This window comes from Ursus americanus, chromosome 17 (assembly GCF_024610735.1).
Source record: "Ursus americanus isolate L20-20 chromosome 17, mUrsAme1.1.p, whole genome shotgun sequence".
Taxonomy (NCBI): Eukaryota; Metazoa; Chordata; class Mammalia; order Carnivora; family Ursidae; genus Ursus; species Ursus americanus.
In genome coordinates this window covers 56,803,313-56,819,446 of record NC_142143.1, presented here as the reverse complement: position 1 = coordinate 56,819,446, position 16,134 = coordinate 56,803,313, and the positions used below count along the sequence as shown (strand labels likewise).

At 45.2% G+C, this 16,134-nt stretch overlaps 1 protein-coding gene and 1 long non-coding RNA gene across 2 annotated transcripts in view; one reads left to right on the top strand and one right to left on the bottom strand.

Annotated features, from left to right (window-relative positions):
* LOC148108700 (uncharacterized) overlaps window positions 1-13,361 on the bottom strand; it is an 89,772-nt gene extending 76,411 nt beyond the window's left edge. Inside the window, exons 1-2 of the long non-coding RNA XR_015727237.1 lie at window positions 13,184-13,361; window positions 8,821-8,983 (exon numbers count right to left, since the gene is read on the bottom strand). This is a non-coding gene — a long non-coding RNA (uncharacterized LOC148108700). The remainder of the gene's footprint in view (window positions 1-8,820; window positions 8,984-13,183) is intronic.
* Window positions 4,431-5,366, top strand: LOC123787110 (olfactory receptor 2AP1-like). Its single transcript, XM_045789561.2, has one exon. The coding sequence runs from the start codon at window positions 4,431-4,433 to the stop codon at window positions 5,364-5,366; it is 936 nt and encodes a 311-aa protein (XP_045645517.2).
* Window positions 13,362-16,134: the final 2,773 nt, after the last annotated feature.

Sequence of the window (16,134 nt, the reverse complement as noted above, 5' to 3'; positions counted from 1 at the left end):
ATGCAATTCACTATATCATTTGAAAATTAATTAATCTATTATAATTTTATTTTCATCCTCATGTTTACTTTTGCTAGATATTAGGGCAAATTCTGTGATATGACTCCATTCATTTAACTTTTCCCCAAGTTTCTGTTTTTGTTTATAACATAAGCCATGGATGCCTGTTTCATAAGCTGATAATGAATATAAAGTAGTAATACAGTTTTATATACTAGAATGTTCCAAATTACGAATCTTAGCAACCAATTGGGAATAGATTACCCTATCAAGAACTCTACACACACATTCGAGGATAACAAAGTTGTCTTTGATGCCTTCTGACCTATCAGTTCTTGAAAATATTTATGAACAGAATAAACAGATTTGTAACTATAGGGAACAAACAGAGGGTTATGGGTGGGAAGGATAGGTGAAATAGGTGGTGGGGATTAAGAGCACATTTATCACGATAAGTATGGAAAACTGTATAGAATTGTATCAATAACTGACAGCGACACGAATATGCATCAAGGAACAAGGTCTTAGGTAAGTATTTTGTCATTTTCTCCAGGGATTTTTGACAAATTGTCCCACTTACAGTTTGTGGCCAAAACAGCTATATCCTGAGCAAATTAGTGAATTCTGATTACAAATTCCCCTAAGCACCACTTGTTTTCCCAGAATTGATCCCCTGAGTCTGTAATAGAAGAGTCTATAAACCAAATGTCCCTTTTCATTGAATGGAACCCATTCAGAACCCTCTTGCATGGCCTGAAGCCTCAGAACCATAGATTCCAGGTGGGAACTATAACCACAGCACAAGGAGGAAGCTTCCAGTCCCATCTCAGACTCTCCCTGACCCTTCTGCTGCATGGTTTAGATGTTGAGTAAGCAACAGAATTTTGTCCTTGGATAGCTGTGTTTTAGGATTGTTGCTGCTGAAGGGGAAGATATGTTGGAGAAGGCCAAAGAGAAAAGAAGAATGAGTCAAGAAAAGATTTCTATGGAATGGAATCCTGTGACTATTTCTACAGAGTTGTCTCCACATTTTGCTGCAAATGAGCTCTTTTCATGAAACCACATAGGACTTTCCAGACTGCACACACTCCCTGCTCCCTCCTTGGGAGATCCTCAGAGATCTGACAAGCTTGTGTTGTCCCTGGGCTGGTGAGTTCCTGAGGCCACCTCTCAGATAACCAGTCATTGTGCAGAAAGGAAGGTTGCTGCAGATCATAGCTTCCCTTGCCAGGGCCCAAAAATAACCCAAAGACCAAGGTTTCTAAAACACTAGGCAAGTTCTCTACTGTTTCTGGGAGCTTCCTTGCACTCACTCTGAGAAAACAACAGGCTCAGAAACCTTTTTAAAAATGAAGCTAAAAGATAGTCCTCTCCAAAAAGAAAATGGGCCTCTTTGCAAATAATGGCTGGCTGTGGGAGGGGAGATAGGCAGCAGGTCCTTAGGCAAGAATTTTCCAAACTTTATTAATCGTACATCCCATCAGTGAAAATTCTGAAATGAAGTTGAGGAAGTATCACCAACATATGTGTGTTAATTGATTTTTAAATATTTATATATTGTGATATATAAATGTATAGTTTGTGTTTTAAAACATACACAGAACATATGTTTTTCATGAGGTATAGTTGCCTGACAATGTTATATTAGTTTCGAGTAAGGTCTGAAACCCATAAAACTCCTAAGAGAAAACATAGGTGATAAGCTCTTAGACAGTGGTCTTAGCAACATTTTTCCGGAGAAACAGAATTTTTATAGAGCTAAAAATAAATTCCACAGTTTATCAACTTCAAGACATTCATTTCAACATCTATGAAACTGAGAGGCATCTTACGATCATTTTAGCATGAGGCAGTTGGGGTAGCATTTTTTTCTTAACGGCACATAAAATAACAGTGTGACTCACACTGAATTGTACCTTAGATCTTATGAAATACAATGTAACTATAGGAGGCTCTCATATCTCCTTCCAATACTCCAGTGAATCATCTGGCACACCCCACAATGTGAGTGCCCCCCACTCTTAAAGAGCAGTGAAAGGGGCCAAAGGGGTCTTGGGCCATTGGTCTCAAATGAAAAGGAGTGAGAAAAAAATCCCTCATAAGAATTCCACAGACTTCCCCAGAGAAAAATCCCTTTTCTACTCATAATATAATATGTTTGAAAGCCTCAGAGAATCTGATGAAGGCAAGGAAACATTCAAGTGGCTTCCACTTATTTTTTTAGATTCTCAGCATGGCCCTGGGCCAATAGTTAATTTCTGTGAGGTTTACCTTTCTTATCAAAAACTGGTGCAATAAGCCTCATAGTATTTCATTTCTTGTCAGAACCATCCTAGCAATCTTCATAGGTAACTATCACATGTCAGGGATCAGTATGAGAAAGGGGTTTGAGCACCTGAATAGACATTTTTCCAAGGAAGACATACAGATGGCCAACAAATACATGGAAAGATGCCAACATCACTAATCATCCGGTAAATGCAAATCAAAGCCACAATGATATGCACCTAGCATCTGTCAGGATGTCTATTATCAAAAAGACAAGGGATAACAAGTGCTGGTTAGGATGTGGAGAAAAGAGAACCCTTGTGTACTATTGACAGAAATGTAAACTGGTACAACCGCTATGGGAAACAGTGTAGAGGTTCCTCAAGAAATTAAAAACAGAACTACCACATGACTCAGCAACCCCACTTCTGGGTATATATCCAAAGGAAGCAAAATCGTTATCTCAAAGAGATACTTGTACTCCCATGTTCACTGCAGCATTATTCGCAGTAACCAAGGTATGGAAATAACCTAGCTGTCCATCGATGGATGAACGGATAAAGAAAATGTGACATAGATATAGATATATAATGAAATATTATTCAGCCTCAAAAAAGAAGGAAGTCCTGCCATTTGCAATAGCATAAATGAATCTGGAGGCCATTATGCTAAGTGAAATAAGCCAGACAGAGAAAGACAAATAGTGTACGATATCTTTTACATGTAGAGATTAAATAAAAAGTTAAATTCATGGAAACAGAGTAGAACGGTGGTTACCATGGGCTGGACGGTGGTGGAAATAGGTGGGGGGTTAGTAAAACGGTACAAGTTTTCTGTTATAAGATGAATAGGGTCTGAGGGTCTAATGTATAACATAGTGACCATAGTTGATAATACTATATTGTATAATTGAAATTTCCTAAGAGAATAGAACTTAAATGTTCTCACACACACACACAGACACACACAGACACACACACACACAAAGTTACTATGTGAAGCGATGGATGTGCTGATTAACTGTGTGGGGGGAGTCCTTTCACAATGTATACGTATATCAAGTCATCACATTGTATACTTTAAATATCTTACAATTTTATTTGTAAATTATGCCTCAATAAAGCTGGTAGGGGAGGAAAGGAGTATGAGTGAAAATAAACAAAACACTCCCTCTCTTCAAGTAATTTACAATCCAGATGCAAACATCAGAAATCATTTTTTTAAGATTGATTGATTGACTCATTGATTTCAGAGAGTGGGGAGCAGGGAGAAGGGGCAGAGGGAGAGGGAGAGAGAATCTGAAGCAGAGTGCAGAGCTGAGTGCAGAGCCTGAAAACGACCTGAGACCCTGAGATCATGACCTGAGTTGAAACCAAAAGTTGGACATTTAACCAACTGCGCCAGCCAGGCAGCCCCAGACAAATTTTAATAAGGGTTCACGATAAGCAAACAGCAAGGTCGAGTGAAAAACGCTTCTTATTCCAAAATACATGCTCCATATGTGATCCATGCTTTTGGAAGTAGAAGATTTTGTTGTGAATACAGATCTGAGAAGGCCAGTCCATCTACTGAGGAAGGAAAGGTAAGTGCTGAGATACACAGATGAACAAAAAACAGTCCCTGAGCTCGAGGTGTTTGTGGTCTGGTGGGGAAGACAAACTCTCTCACACATCATTGACTCTACAGAAATATAAGAGAGGCACAAACCATGTGCTACCAGGGCTGGGAGAGAGCAGGTGACTCAGCGTAGGGCTTCCGGGAAAGGCCGCATAGAAGAGGTCACACTTAGGCTAGATCTTGGAAGATGAATGGGTGTCTGCCGGTTCTAAGGAGAACTGGGGGAACAGCAGAGAATTCTTTGTAGACTTTCTCAGAGGAAATAAAAGCCAAGAATAAAAGAAAGAAAAGAGGAAGGGAAGGAAGGAAGGGAGAGGGGAAAGTCACTGACATTCAATAATTTCTCAAAGATTCTGAAAGAGGTGACTTTTCTGACTAGGGAAAAGCCCCAGAAGCTTCTGCTCTGCTTCCCTGAATCCACAGACAGACAGTGGACAGGTAAAGGAATGATGGACTTTGAGAGAAATTTTCCTCTTCTTCATCCTAATTTCTGATGCTCCTATCCACCCAAGCTGGCACGTTTCCGGAAAGGGCTGAGATCCACTATGGCCAATCGGACCACAGTGACTGAGTTCTTCCTCCAAGGCCTGACAGACACCAAAGAGCTTCAGGTGGCAGTTTTCCTGCTCCTGTTGCTTGCCTACCTTGTGACTGTCTCTGGAAACCTGGTTGTCATCAGCCTGACCTTCCTGGACACCCGCCTGCAAACCCCGATGTACTTCTTCCTCCGGAATCTATCCTGCCTAGAAATTTGGTTCCAGACCGTCATAGTGCCCAAGATGTTGCTCAACATTGCTACAGGGACCAAGACCATCAGTTTTGCTGGCTGCATCATTCAGGACTTTTTCCACATCTTCCTGGGGGCTACAGAATTCCTCCTTCTCACAGCCATGGCCTATGACCGGTACATCGCCATCTGCCAGCCCCTCCGCTACCCCATCCTCATGAGCAACAGAGTCTGCGCACAGCTCATCCTCACCTGCTGGCTGGCAGGATTCTCCTTCATCATCGTGCCTGTCATCCTGACCAGTCAGCTTCCATTCTGTGACAGCCACATCAACCACTTCTTCTGTGACTATACACCTCTAATGGAGGTGGTATGCAGCGGGCCACAGGTGCTGGAGACGGTGGACTTTACCCTGGCCGTGGTGGCTCTGGTCAGCACTCTGGTGCTGATCACCGTATCCTATGTCCAGATCATCCGGACAATTGTCAGGATCCCGTCTGTCCAGGAGAGAAAGAAAGCCTTCTCTACCTGTTCCTCCCACATCATTGTGGTCACCATGTGCTATGGGAGCTGCTTCTTCATGTATGTCAAGCCCTCCCCAGGCAAGGGGGTTGATTTCAACAAAGGAGTGTCTCTAATCAATACAATTATTGCCCCCCTCTTGAATCCCTTCATCTATACTCTCAGGAACCAACAAGTTAAGCAAGTAGTGAAAGACCTGATCGGGAAAATGGCTTGGCTCCAAAATAAATGACAGCCCTAAGGAGGCACTTTCCAGGGAAAAGCGACTGTCCTCCCCAGAGTCCAAGAATTCTACAAAAAGTATTCTCAAGGTTAAGCTTTTCTGAATAGTCCTCTTAAAGCTTTTCCAGCTTCCACCCATTTCCTCGTCCCAAAGCCACCCCATATTTCAGCTATTTGTTATGGCAGCACCTCACTTCCAGGTACCAAAATCTCTACTGATTGCCTATTGCCACTTCATGAGTTACCCACAAAACCCAATGGCTTAAAACAACAAACAACCATTATCTCATAGTTTCAGGGGGCCAGAATCTGGCTGATAGCTGGATAACTCGAGTTCAAGGTGATTCATGAGGTTGTAGTCAAGCTGTCAACCAGGGCTGTGGCCTCCTCTGAAGGCATGATAGAGGGGGCATGTGCTTCCGAGTTCACTCACTTGGTTGTTGGTAGGAATACGCCTGTGGGACAAAAACCAACGCTCCCTGAGAGACCAGGGATGGAGGGAAAGAAGAAGGAGAAGTGGAGTTATTCTTAGAAAATACATTGTAAGCCCCAGGGTGTGACTGTGAAAGCAGCTGAAACGTCAGCAGCGTTTCTGCTCTCGGGCTATTGAACACAATGGCCCGGAAGGAGCAGGATCCCGCGATCCCCAGGGATACGGCATAGGTTAGGAGCTATGAAAGAATGTAATCAGTCCCCCCTTTCTGCACTTGGTGACTGCTAGCCCAAACATCTGGCTCCTCCCTTATCCCATGACTGCCTCCCTGCGTGCCGGCGCGCCGGGGAGGGTGCAGGCCTACTTTACAGCTTCAGGATATTTGCCATCCCTTGGTACCCCTTTCCCACGCTTGGAGGCATCTGTCCTTGCTTTTCTGGTAACAAACAAAATAAAAGCTATGTGCAGGATTCAGCTGCTGCTGCTCTCCCTTGCAGAGGCAGCCCTGCACGGCCGCTCAGAGTGGTATCTGAGAACTTTATTTCAGTGCGTGAGGACGGGATAGGGGGGTGACTGGAGCAAGAGTCTGAACGGGGACCACTCAAAAACACAGCAGTGTCTAAATGCTCCTCTGAGTGGGGAGGCAGCTCTGAAAGTCCAGGAAGACAGGTTCTGACATGGAGGGGAAATCTGAGTTGCACACACCATCAGACTTCCTCAGACTCCAGCTACACCATCACAGGCACCACTGATAGACTTCCAGCACTTAGGCCACACTCACCCTCCCAACCTTTCCCCATGCCCCTCACGCCCAGCCCTTTCACCCCAATGTCAGCCTTCTCTTCCTCTGCTTCCAAGATAGCATGATCCCGAAGAAACACGAGGCCTTCAGATCTGACCTGATGGGGCTTCATGCCTCTCCCTTCAAACCTGGCCTTCACGGCTGCTCAGAACTCCATTTCCTCACCTCTGAAATCCCTGGCAAATGTCCCCGCAAGATAATATTTCGCTCTTGAATCATATGATCCCTGCCCCTTCCCACTTTTTTCTCCTTGGCAAGCTTATCCCCAACTTTTCAGGAGAGGATGAAGCTGTGCAGCCTAAGCTCAAAAACACCCTCTCCCTTCATCTCGGCGTATCTCTGGCCCCGCATCCGCTTTCTCATCCTTGCCCTTCTCTCAGAGGAGGAGGGATCTCTGTATCTCTGTTACCTCAAAAGACACGACACGGGGCATGGGGCGTTAAAAAGAACACAAACTCTCAAGCTAAGCAGGCTTGGATCCTACTTCTCCTAGTTTCTAGTGAGGTGGCCTTGAACAAGATACTTCATCTCTCTTGGCCTTGGCTTCCTCTTCTAAAAAACAGTCTGCAGTAGAAAACACTTGATGCTTCCAGCCCCTTTCTTACCCCCCCCCCAAACCCTTAGAGCTGGTCCTTCACCCCAGAAGTGAGTCCCTACTGCCTTTGTACTCTTGCTTCCACCATGCTGCTTCTCTTGAGGTAATAGGGATGCAGAAATACCTCCTCTTCTGAGGGGGATTGGTTTCCCAAACTAGCTCCAAATCATGCCCACTTATATCTGTGGCACCACCAGCCCTTCACTCTTTGGGACTAGACATCTTGAAGTCATCACTGACTCTTCCTTGCAATCTGCCATCCACCCCTGCTCCCTCAAAATGGTTCTCAGTTTCACTCGACCCCTGTATTTTAACACTCTGCACAGAGGCCACATGTCAAATATGACCGACTATCAGAGACTGCAAGAGATGGTCTCACATTCTTTGCTTCCCTTCAGCCACTCTCTTTGGTAGTACCCTCCCACATGGACCCTGGGTTTGGCCATTTGGCTTGCTTCAGACATTGTGACAGTAGCAAACACACTGCAAACAGAAATTCAAAAAGCCCTTGAAACCCTCTGACTGCCATGTGAACAAGTCTGGGCTATCCTCTAGATGATAAAAGACCCAAGGTCTCTTTGCCAACCATCACCTTTACTGATAATACTCATACACACACACACACACACCCTGCCAAGGTGACCAGCAGCCAACTGGGGATGCATGAAACAGCCCATTAAAAACCAAGAGAAGAATCACCCATATGAGCCCAGCCCAAGTTGCCAACCCACAGAATCATGAACTAAATAAATGTGGTTGTTTTAAGTCACTAAGTATTTGAGTGGTTTATTATTCAACAAAAATTAACCAGTACACCAAACAAAAGTAAGTATACATGGTAAACACATACTGTGTCCTGGTTAAGGATCCAAGATTAAGAAGTAAGTTCAAGTTGGCTTGGTCAGGTCAGGAAAGAGAACTCCATCTCCTCTCATCTATAGTCACAGGCCAGAGAAAGTTACCAGGAGATAGGTCCTAAACAGACGGCATACTGAGGCAAAATTATTTACTTTTCTTCTGGGGCATTCCATGTCCTCCTCACGGGTAATCCGGCCCCTAAAGTAAGTAAGTATGTTGCCCCAATAGACTTTGAAAGTCTTCTCTTTTTTTTCATAATAATATTTTTATTATATTATGTTATTCACCATACAGTACATCCCTGGTTTTTGATGTAAAGTTCGATGATTCATTAGTTGCGTATAACACCCAGTGCACCATGCAATACGTGCCCTCCTTACTACCCATCACCGGTCTATCCCATTCCCCCACCCCCCTCTGCTCTGAAGCCCTCAGTTTGTTTCTCAGAGTCCATAGTCTCTCATGCTTCATTCCCCCTTCTGATTACCCCCCTTTCTTTATCCCTTTCTTCTCCTACCGATCTTCCTAGTTCTTATGTTCCATAGATGAGAGAAACCATAGGATAATTGTCTTTCACTGCTTGACTTATTTCACTTAGACTTTGAAAGTCTTATCCCAAGGAGCCTGATTTGAACATTCTCTGTGTGAAATGAGGTTTTAAAGTTTCCCAGAAAGCTCAGAAACCACCTGGAGCCTCAAGTCCCCACACTCTTGTCAGAAGCATTTCTAGGACACCCTTTTCCAGGAATTCTGTCCTCAGAGAATAAAATACTCACATGAAGGCCATGGTCTACAAGAGAGAGGCCCAGATCTCCCCAGGCTATGTCTCTATTTCTCAGAAGCTGTGGGAAACAGCAGACAGGAAGACGATGTGCTGATTCACTCACTTCTCAGGCTGAATCAGTCTTAATTGAATGTATCCCTTTCCTTTCTCCAAACCTAGTAAAGACACAATTTATGAGCCAAGTCCAAAGCAGACAAACACACTGCATGCACACATTTTGTTCTCATCTCGAGCACCAGCACATTGTATAAGTACCTCATAAATTCATTCCATCTTCCGCTTTGAAGTTATTAGGACGTGAAGGTAATTATTTTGTGAGGTCCCCCTACACCAGACCTGAGAAATGGGGAGAGAGATTGAAGACCCAGAACGCCACTTAAAACATGTACCTGCTGAAGAAACAGATTCTCGAGGCAGGGAACCAGAGACAATCCAGGGAAATGGCTCCCTCTGGTAGGATTTTCTATTTTTACAATGTCACACAGCACAGTTTAGAAAACTATTGAAGTTCTCAAACAATGGAATCATTGTTCCAGGGATGATCTAAACAGCCATGTCAACTATGGGTGGCACAAAATTGACCAACCCTAACGAATATAACTTGGTCAAACTTTCATTCATGGCTTAATTTTTATCACTGCTATGTCCCATATGGGTGTGATCAGGTTAAGTAAGGCATTGTGAGCTACTTTTTACTGTTCTTAATGCCTGCTCCTTTTAATAAGCGTGATTTGAAGGGCACTCTCCCTGCGATGCAGATACTTTCATGTGTAATTTGGTTAAAAATTAATTTAGTAAAAATTAATTAAAACCTGTGTTTATGGGGGCGCCTGGGTGGCTCAGTGGTTAAGCATCTGCCTTCGGCTCAGGGCGTGATCCCGGCGTTATGGGATCGAGCCCCACATCAGGCTCTTCCACTATGAGCCTGCTTCTTCCTCTCCCACTCCCCCTGCTTGTGTTCCCTCTCTCGCTGGCTGTCTCTATCTCTGTCGAATAAATAAATAAAATCTTTAAAAAAAACAAAAACAAAAACCTGTGTTTATGGAGTTAATAAACTCATCTAGGCATTTTCAGTACCTTGCTTTAATTATTAAAGATTAACAAGTCAGATCTAGGGAGATGTCTGCCCATAGGGAATTTAGAAATTTAAACAATATGGTGGTATTAGTAGGATGATTTTTTTAATTGTTGAGTAATTTTTTCTAGTCTGTTAAGGTTAAGAATTATGGGGATTTTTATTTTAGGGCTTAGTTAAATGTATTTTTATTTTAACTTTAATCAAAGAAAATACCAGATCTAGAGAGATGCCTATCTATGAAAATTTTATGAATTTAAGTAGCATGCTGGTATTAATGGGAAAGATTTTTTAAATGGTTGAGTAGTTCTCCTAATCTACCAGGACTGAGAACATAAATATTTTTGTTTAGAACACTAAAGCGGAGTCCTCACAGATTATGGAATTCTGCTTAGATATTAATTCCCAATAGCAGTCTAAGGGCTCTCAATAAAAATTAAAAGACCAAAGTAATATCCTTAAAGAAAATAGTCAGACTTGAGTATACATCTGCTGTCTGCTCTTGCCGCATAGCTCAAATAGGGAAAAACAGTGACTTGGGAGTTTTCTCTTCCTCCCTTTCTAATAATAGGTACCAACTCTTTCTATTCGGGGAAGAAGAGGGTGGAGCTCTGAACTGCTCCAGCTTTTCTTTCTGCTTTAATATGTGCACAATCATGTCTGTACTTATTCTAGATGAGACAGGACCTTCTAGGGGTGGGGGACTGGAGACTGGGAGAGAGAGAGGAAAAGGAAGAGAGGGAGAAAGAAAAGGGGGAAATAAAAGGGAAGAAAGGAAGGAAATGGGGAAAATAGGAAGAAATAAGTGAGACAGAAACCCTGACCTTGAAACTGCTATTTTCAAATACATTTTCAGGTATTCAAAGCATGGGTTCTGCAAAATTACTTTCTACTTGGAAATTTCCTCCCAAGTATAAATTTTTAAAACACTTTATAGAGGCATAAAATTTTATTTGTAAAGATGTGAAAAAAAAATTTTTTTTGAAACTTCTGTTTAGAAGACGAATGTATGAATGTGCTCTGACAGACTGGGTGGAGAGAGATAAGGGGGAAGGGAGAGAGAGAGATTTGCAGTAGCTTTTTTTTTTTTTAAGATTTTATTTATTTGACAGAGAGAGAAAGAGCACATGCAGGCCGAGGGGTAGAGGCAGAAGCAGACCCCCAGCTGAGCAGGGAGCCCAATGAGGGGCTCTATCCCAGGACCCTGGGATCATGTCCCGAGCCAAAGGCAGATGCCCAACCAACCGAGCCACCCAGGCCAGGCACCCCGGTTTGCAGCAGCTTCTAAGCTGAAAAGCGACAAGAAACTCCTGTTTGTCTTTGTTAAAAAGTCATTTTTTAAAGATTTTATTTATTTATTTGAGAGAGAGAAGGACAGAATGAGCAAGAGAGCACAAGCAGGGGCAGGGGGAGTGGCAGGCAGGCTCCCCACCAAGCAGGAAGCAGAGCCCCACATGGGGATCAATCCCAGGACCCTAGGATCATGACCTGAACTGAAGACAGACATTTAACCAACTGAGCCACCCAAGGGTCCCTGTTAAAAAGTAATTTTAAAGAGTTTAAAACGATGCATTGGAAACATTTTAACAATTGCACCATTCCCAGCTAGTATTCATGTAAGAAAGCTTTCTATTTACAGCTAGTGTTTATGGAAGAAAGCTTTCTATTTACATTGCTAAAACTCCAAGCACTTTAGCAGAACACTGTGGTAAAAGCCTTGGGTTACACAGAGATGATCTGAAATGAGCATCATGAAAAAGAATGTGCATGCTGGCTGTTGCTGGCCAGAAGAGGGTTTCTGTTCCATACAAGGCAGCTATCTGTGAACAACCATATTAAGGGATGGGAGGAGTGATTTTTTAAGCATTTTACAACCTAACGTGATAGCATGTTATTGTGTGTTATAGTTCGGTTACATTTTACTGTCTTTATCTTTTAGGAAACTGGAGGCTTAGGATTGACACTATCACATAATATTTGTTCCCACTTGAAATGATGAGAAATAGGTTCCCAAGTAGCATTTTCACCCAGAACACCCGTTTCTCGTGAACGAATTATCGATCGTAAAGAGGAGATGCCCATGTAAGGATTCAGCTGTCTCAACAATAGCACTGGCATCTTGAATATAATGGAATAATACCTTCAAAATTCTTTTTTAAAGAAATTAATTAATTAATCACATCTAGGCTACTATACCCCGCCAATTCTCAATTGAGCACAAGGTTAGGATAAAGAATGTTCAGATGTGCAAAGTCCCAAAAACTGTATTTCCTATGCACCCCCCAATAGCTCCTTGAGCTACGGGAGAATGTACTCCACCCAAACTCAGAAAGAAAAAGACATTGGATCTAAGAAGCAGGAGCTCTAATTCAAAAGAGAGTGAAGACACTCCCAGCCATCCTCAGATGGACCCTGTGCATCAGGCTGAAGAAGACAGTCCAGAGAGCAATCTGTAGACAGTGTCTTCCACATACCACACCCCAGCTACAGGGCAGACACCCACCGGCCCATCGCACTCCAGCTGCACAGGGCACATCTACACCCGCCGTCGGACCACATCTCCCTCCCAGCACAGACAGCACACACAAAACAAGCTGTGCTCCCAGAGCCAGTGACACATGGTAAACTTAAGACATTCTTTCTCAGGTCCCAAGCTTCATTAAAGATTGTCTTTCCTTGTTCCAAATTCCAAACGGGTTCCTGTTGACATCCAACCGGAGGTCCTCTGCCTCCGTGCGGCCAACCTACCGCCAGGAGCCTCGTTCTACGTCATCCCCTCCAAGAGCGTCACGTCCTGCCTTCGCAGGGCCCCTGGCCACGCAGTAATCCGGCCACCACACGGCCACCCACCCGTGCTCTGCCCCCGTGGCTGGTCATCCAGCCCTTTACAGGCCCATCAGTCCGGCAACAGTCTGTCCATCCGTCTCTTCTGGACTCGTCCGCGTAGTTTCCAGACACACAAAGAGCCGCAGTGCAAACCCCTCCCTAGGGAGCCGCTCTGAGGGACGCAGCAACGCCGCCTCAAGGGCAGGCACCCAGCTTCCCCGTCGTTAGGCCCGGACCCGAGCGCAGCGGACCCGAGCGCAGCGGCGGGCACCACCGAACTCCCCCCCGGGCCCCACCCCAGGACGGGGAGGCCTGGCTCCCGCCGGGCAGGGGGACCTCTGAGCTGGGGGTTCATAAACCGGGCCCGGCCCGCGGAGCACAGAGAAGCCGGAGGAAGGGGCAGCCAGTCCAGGTTGGCAAGCGGCGGGCTGAACGAGCGAGCGAACTCACTCACAGGCTCGTCTGGAGCGGCCGCCACGCGCCACCGTCTCGGCCCCGGCCCATCAGAACCGTAAGAGTGGGTGTGGACTCAACCCAGTTCAGGACAGCGCACCATCAGAAGGTCTCAACGACACCTCACGCTCTCGAGGTGACGTCCTTGAAAACGGCTCCCACCGGCCGATTAACGCACCTTCAAAGGACAGGGGCGGATCAGGAGCCCGCGACTGCGCAGACGCAGCTCTGGGGTCATCCAGCGGTCACGTCCTCCCGACGACCTCCCCCCGCACTCCGAGCGGGGGGCACCGGCTCTTACGCTCTCGCGTGCCCCGCTCTCCCTATTCTGCAATACGCGCTGAGCAGACGGCAGAGGGTTTTACTCCGCGGAGGTGTGGCGTTTGGTGGCTGCCCGGAGCCTGGGAGACAGTACGCAGCAGCCCTACAGCTACGTGCCAGAAAACACCCAAGATTCACAGGATGAGTCCCAAAATAAAGGACCGTTTTTTTCCACCAAAAGTCCCATAATCTGAACCACTCACTGATTTATTTAGCCCCTTAGGTGGGAGGTTAGATCACTCAGGACATTTATTTGGGTCCTGGTGTGATTTCATAAAGACGGTCCATCAGCAGACTCATGAACACACACGTTCCGTTTGGATAACGGCACAGGTGCCTCTTTTTGAGGCGGTAATAACGTCCAAGGCCATTCCATCTTGAAGCACAGCTTTTCTCACCAGAGGCATTTCAGTGCTCAGTAAAGACATGTTTTGCTGGCTATCATTTAAGGCTTGCTGAGTGAATTTAGTAAGGCTTCTATGAGTTCTATATGGTCCTCTAGACCAACGGAGGGGGGGATGATGACTGTGGCTACACGGAGGAGGGGGACGATGACTGTGGGGGGGACAATAACAGTGGTTACACAATAGGACCAATGGAAAAGCGAATGTGCCTACCTGGCCTTGAGGACAGGGAGGGTGGCAGCCTTAGAAACCTGCCCCGCTTGGGCATAGCATATGTGTTGGCCAGGGGCGGCAGCACTGGGGAGACGGACAATAAATAGGTGAAGGGGAATGGGAGGTACAGACTTCTGGTTATGGAATGAATAAGTCACAGGGATGAAAGGTACAGCATGGGGAGTACAGTCGATGGTATCATAATAGCGTTGTGTGGTGACAGATGGCAGCCACGCTTCTGGTGAGCAGAGCATAACATAGAGATGTTGAATCAGTACGCTGTGCACCTGAAGCTAATGTAATGCTGGGTGTCAACTATACTCAAATTTTTAAAAAATTTAAATTGAAACTAAGAAATTCTCAGATGGGGCGCCTGGGTGGCACAGCGGTTGGGCGTCTGCCTTCGGCTCAGGGCGTGATCCCGGCGTTATGGGATCGAGCCCCACATCAGGCTCCTCCGCTATGAGCCTGCTTCTTCCTCTCCCGCTCCCCCTGCTTGTGTTCCCTCTCTCGCTGGCTGTCTCTATCTCTGTCGAATAAATAAATAAACTCTTTAAAAAAAAAAAAGAAATTCTCAGATAAACAAGAACTGTAAGGGGGTTTGAGAACTGTCATCTTTAGCTCTTTAGACACCAGGAGACAGAAAGAGTTGTTATGCTATGAAAGAGTTGAAATGGAATTGAGTGAGTCATCAGTTAACACCTGTCAGAGCGTCTCTGCAAAGCTACCAACCCGCTCCTCTTCCAAGGTCTGAAGCAACAGCTATGAATGAAACAGTCCCTGCCTGTGCACATCATACTTTCCAGTGGGGGAGTCATACACAAAACACCCAGACAAACCAAAACAACAAATATTACAGTTCTGCCTGACATACATGCCGTAAAGAATATGAAACAGGACGATCGGGGTGTGGTGCTACAATCTCTAGTCTAATCTCTTTCTAAGAGATGAAAGTTGGGCTGAGACTGGAATAATGAGAAGGCACCCATGGAAGATGTAGGGCAAAGCCTCTGGACAGAGGGAACAGCAAATGCAAAGAACCCGAAGTATGTTTAAGGAAGAGAACAAAGGCTAGCGTGGCCAGAGCACAGTGGAAGGAAAACAACAGCAGGGTGTGGTAAAATGTAGGTTTCATCATTATTTTCCAACTAGGAAGAGGGCAACAGATCAGAAGACAATTCCCATTGAAGAGATAGTTTGTTACTCACAGCTCGCAAGAGGAGGGGTTCGCTGCGCCATCCACAGCCACAGGGAGAAGCACTGGGGTGCGTCAGGAGGCAGAGGGAGTGAAAGGTCATATGGACTAGAGCCTGTGCTGTGATTTTCATGGGAAGGAATAGGCAAGGCAGGGTAAGCAGACTAGGCAAGTTTAGGTTTAGCTAGTTTGGATAATTTCAGCCAGTTCGGTTTAGGGGCTGTCTCTAGTTGTCTGGTTACCTGACCCTGGGATGATTAGGTCCCAGGAATATTTTGGCCCAGAGTATTGGAACCCAAAAAGTGGTGGCTGAGGGTACAGTCGAGATTGTTGGTTTGCACATGAAAGGCACACTTAGAAGTTAGCCATTTGTTAATCTCTAGGAATTAGCTGACCCTGGGAGGGGCAGTCTACCTAGAGTCAGGAAGGCTCCAGATGGCAGAACATCAGAATAAAAAGACATGCTTAATACACAGGAACCAGATCATTAAGGTCATAAATCAAGGGAAGGAGTTTGCAGTTTATTCTACCCAAACAGAAATTATTGAGTTACTAGAGGGTTTAAGGAAGAGGAATGATATCATCTGATTTACACTTGAAAAAATCACACCGGCTGAGTGGAGACAAGTTGGAGCACAGTAATGGCCCTAGGGAGGGACAATTTGAGGGACTAAGATCCTACCTATGGAGATGATGGCTGATTGGGATTACACTGTGGAGGCAAAACTGACAGGAGTTACGAGAAGTTGAATGTGGAGTGTTAAAACAAATGAATTAAAATGGAGGGCTAGGGGCGCCTGGGTGGCACAGCGGTTGGGT

Coding starts and splice junctions, on each gene's coding strand:
- LOC123787110 (XM_045789561.2), top strand. CDS start 4,431: ATGGCCAATCGGACCACAGTGACTGAGTTCTTCCTCCAAGGCCTGACA.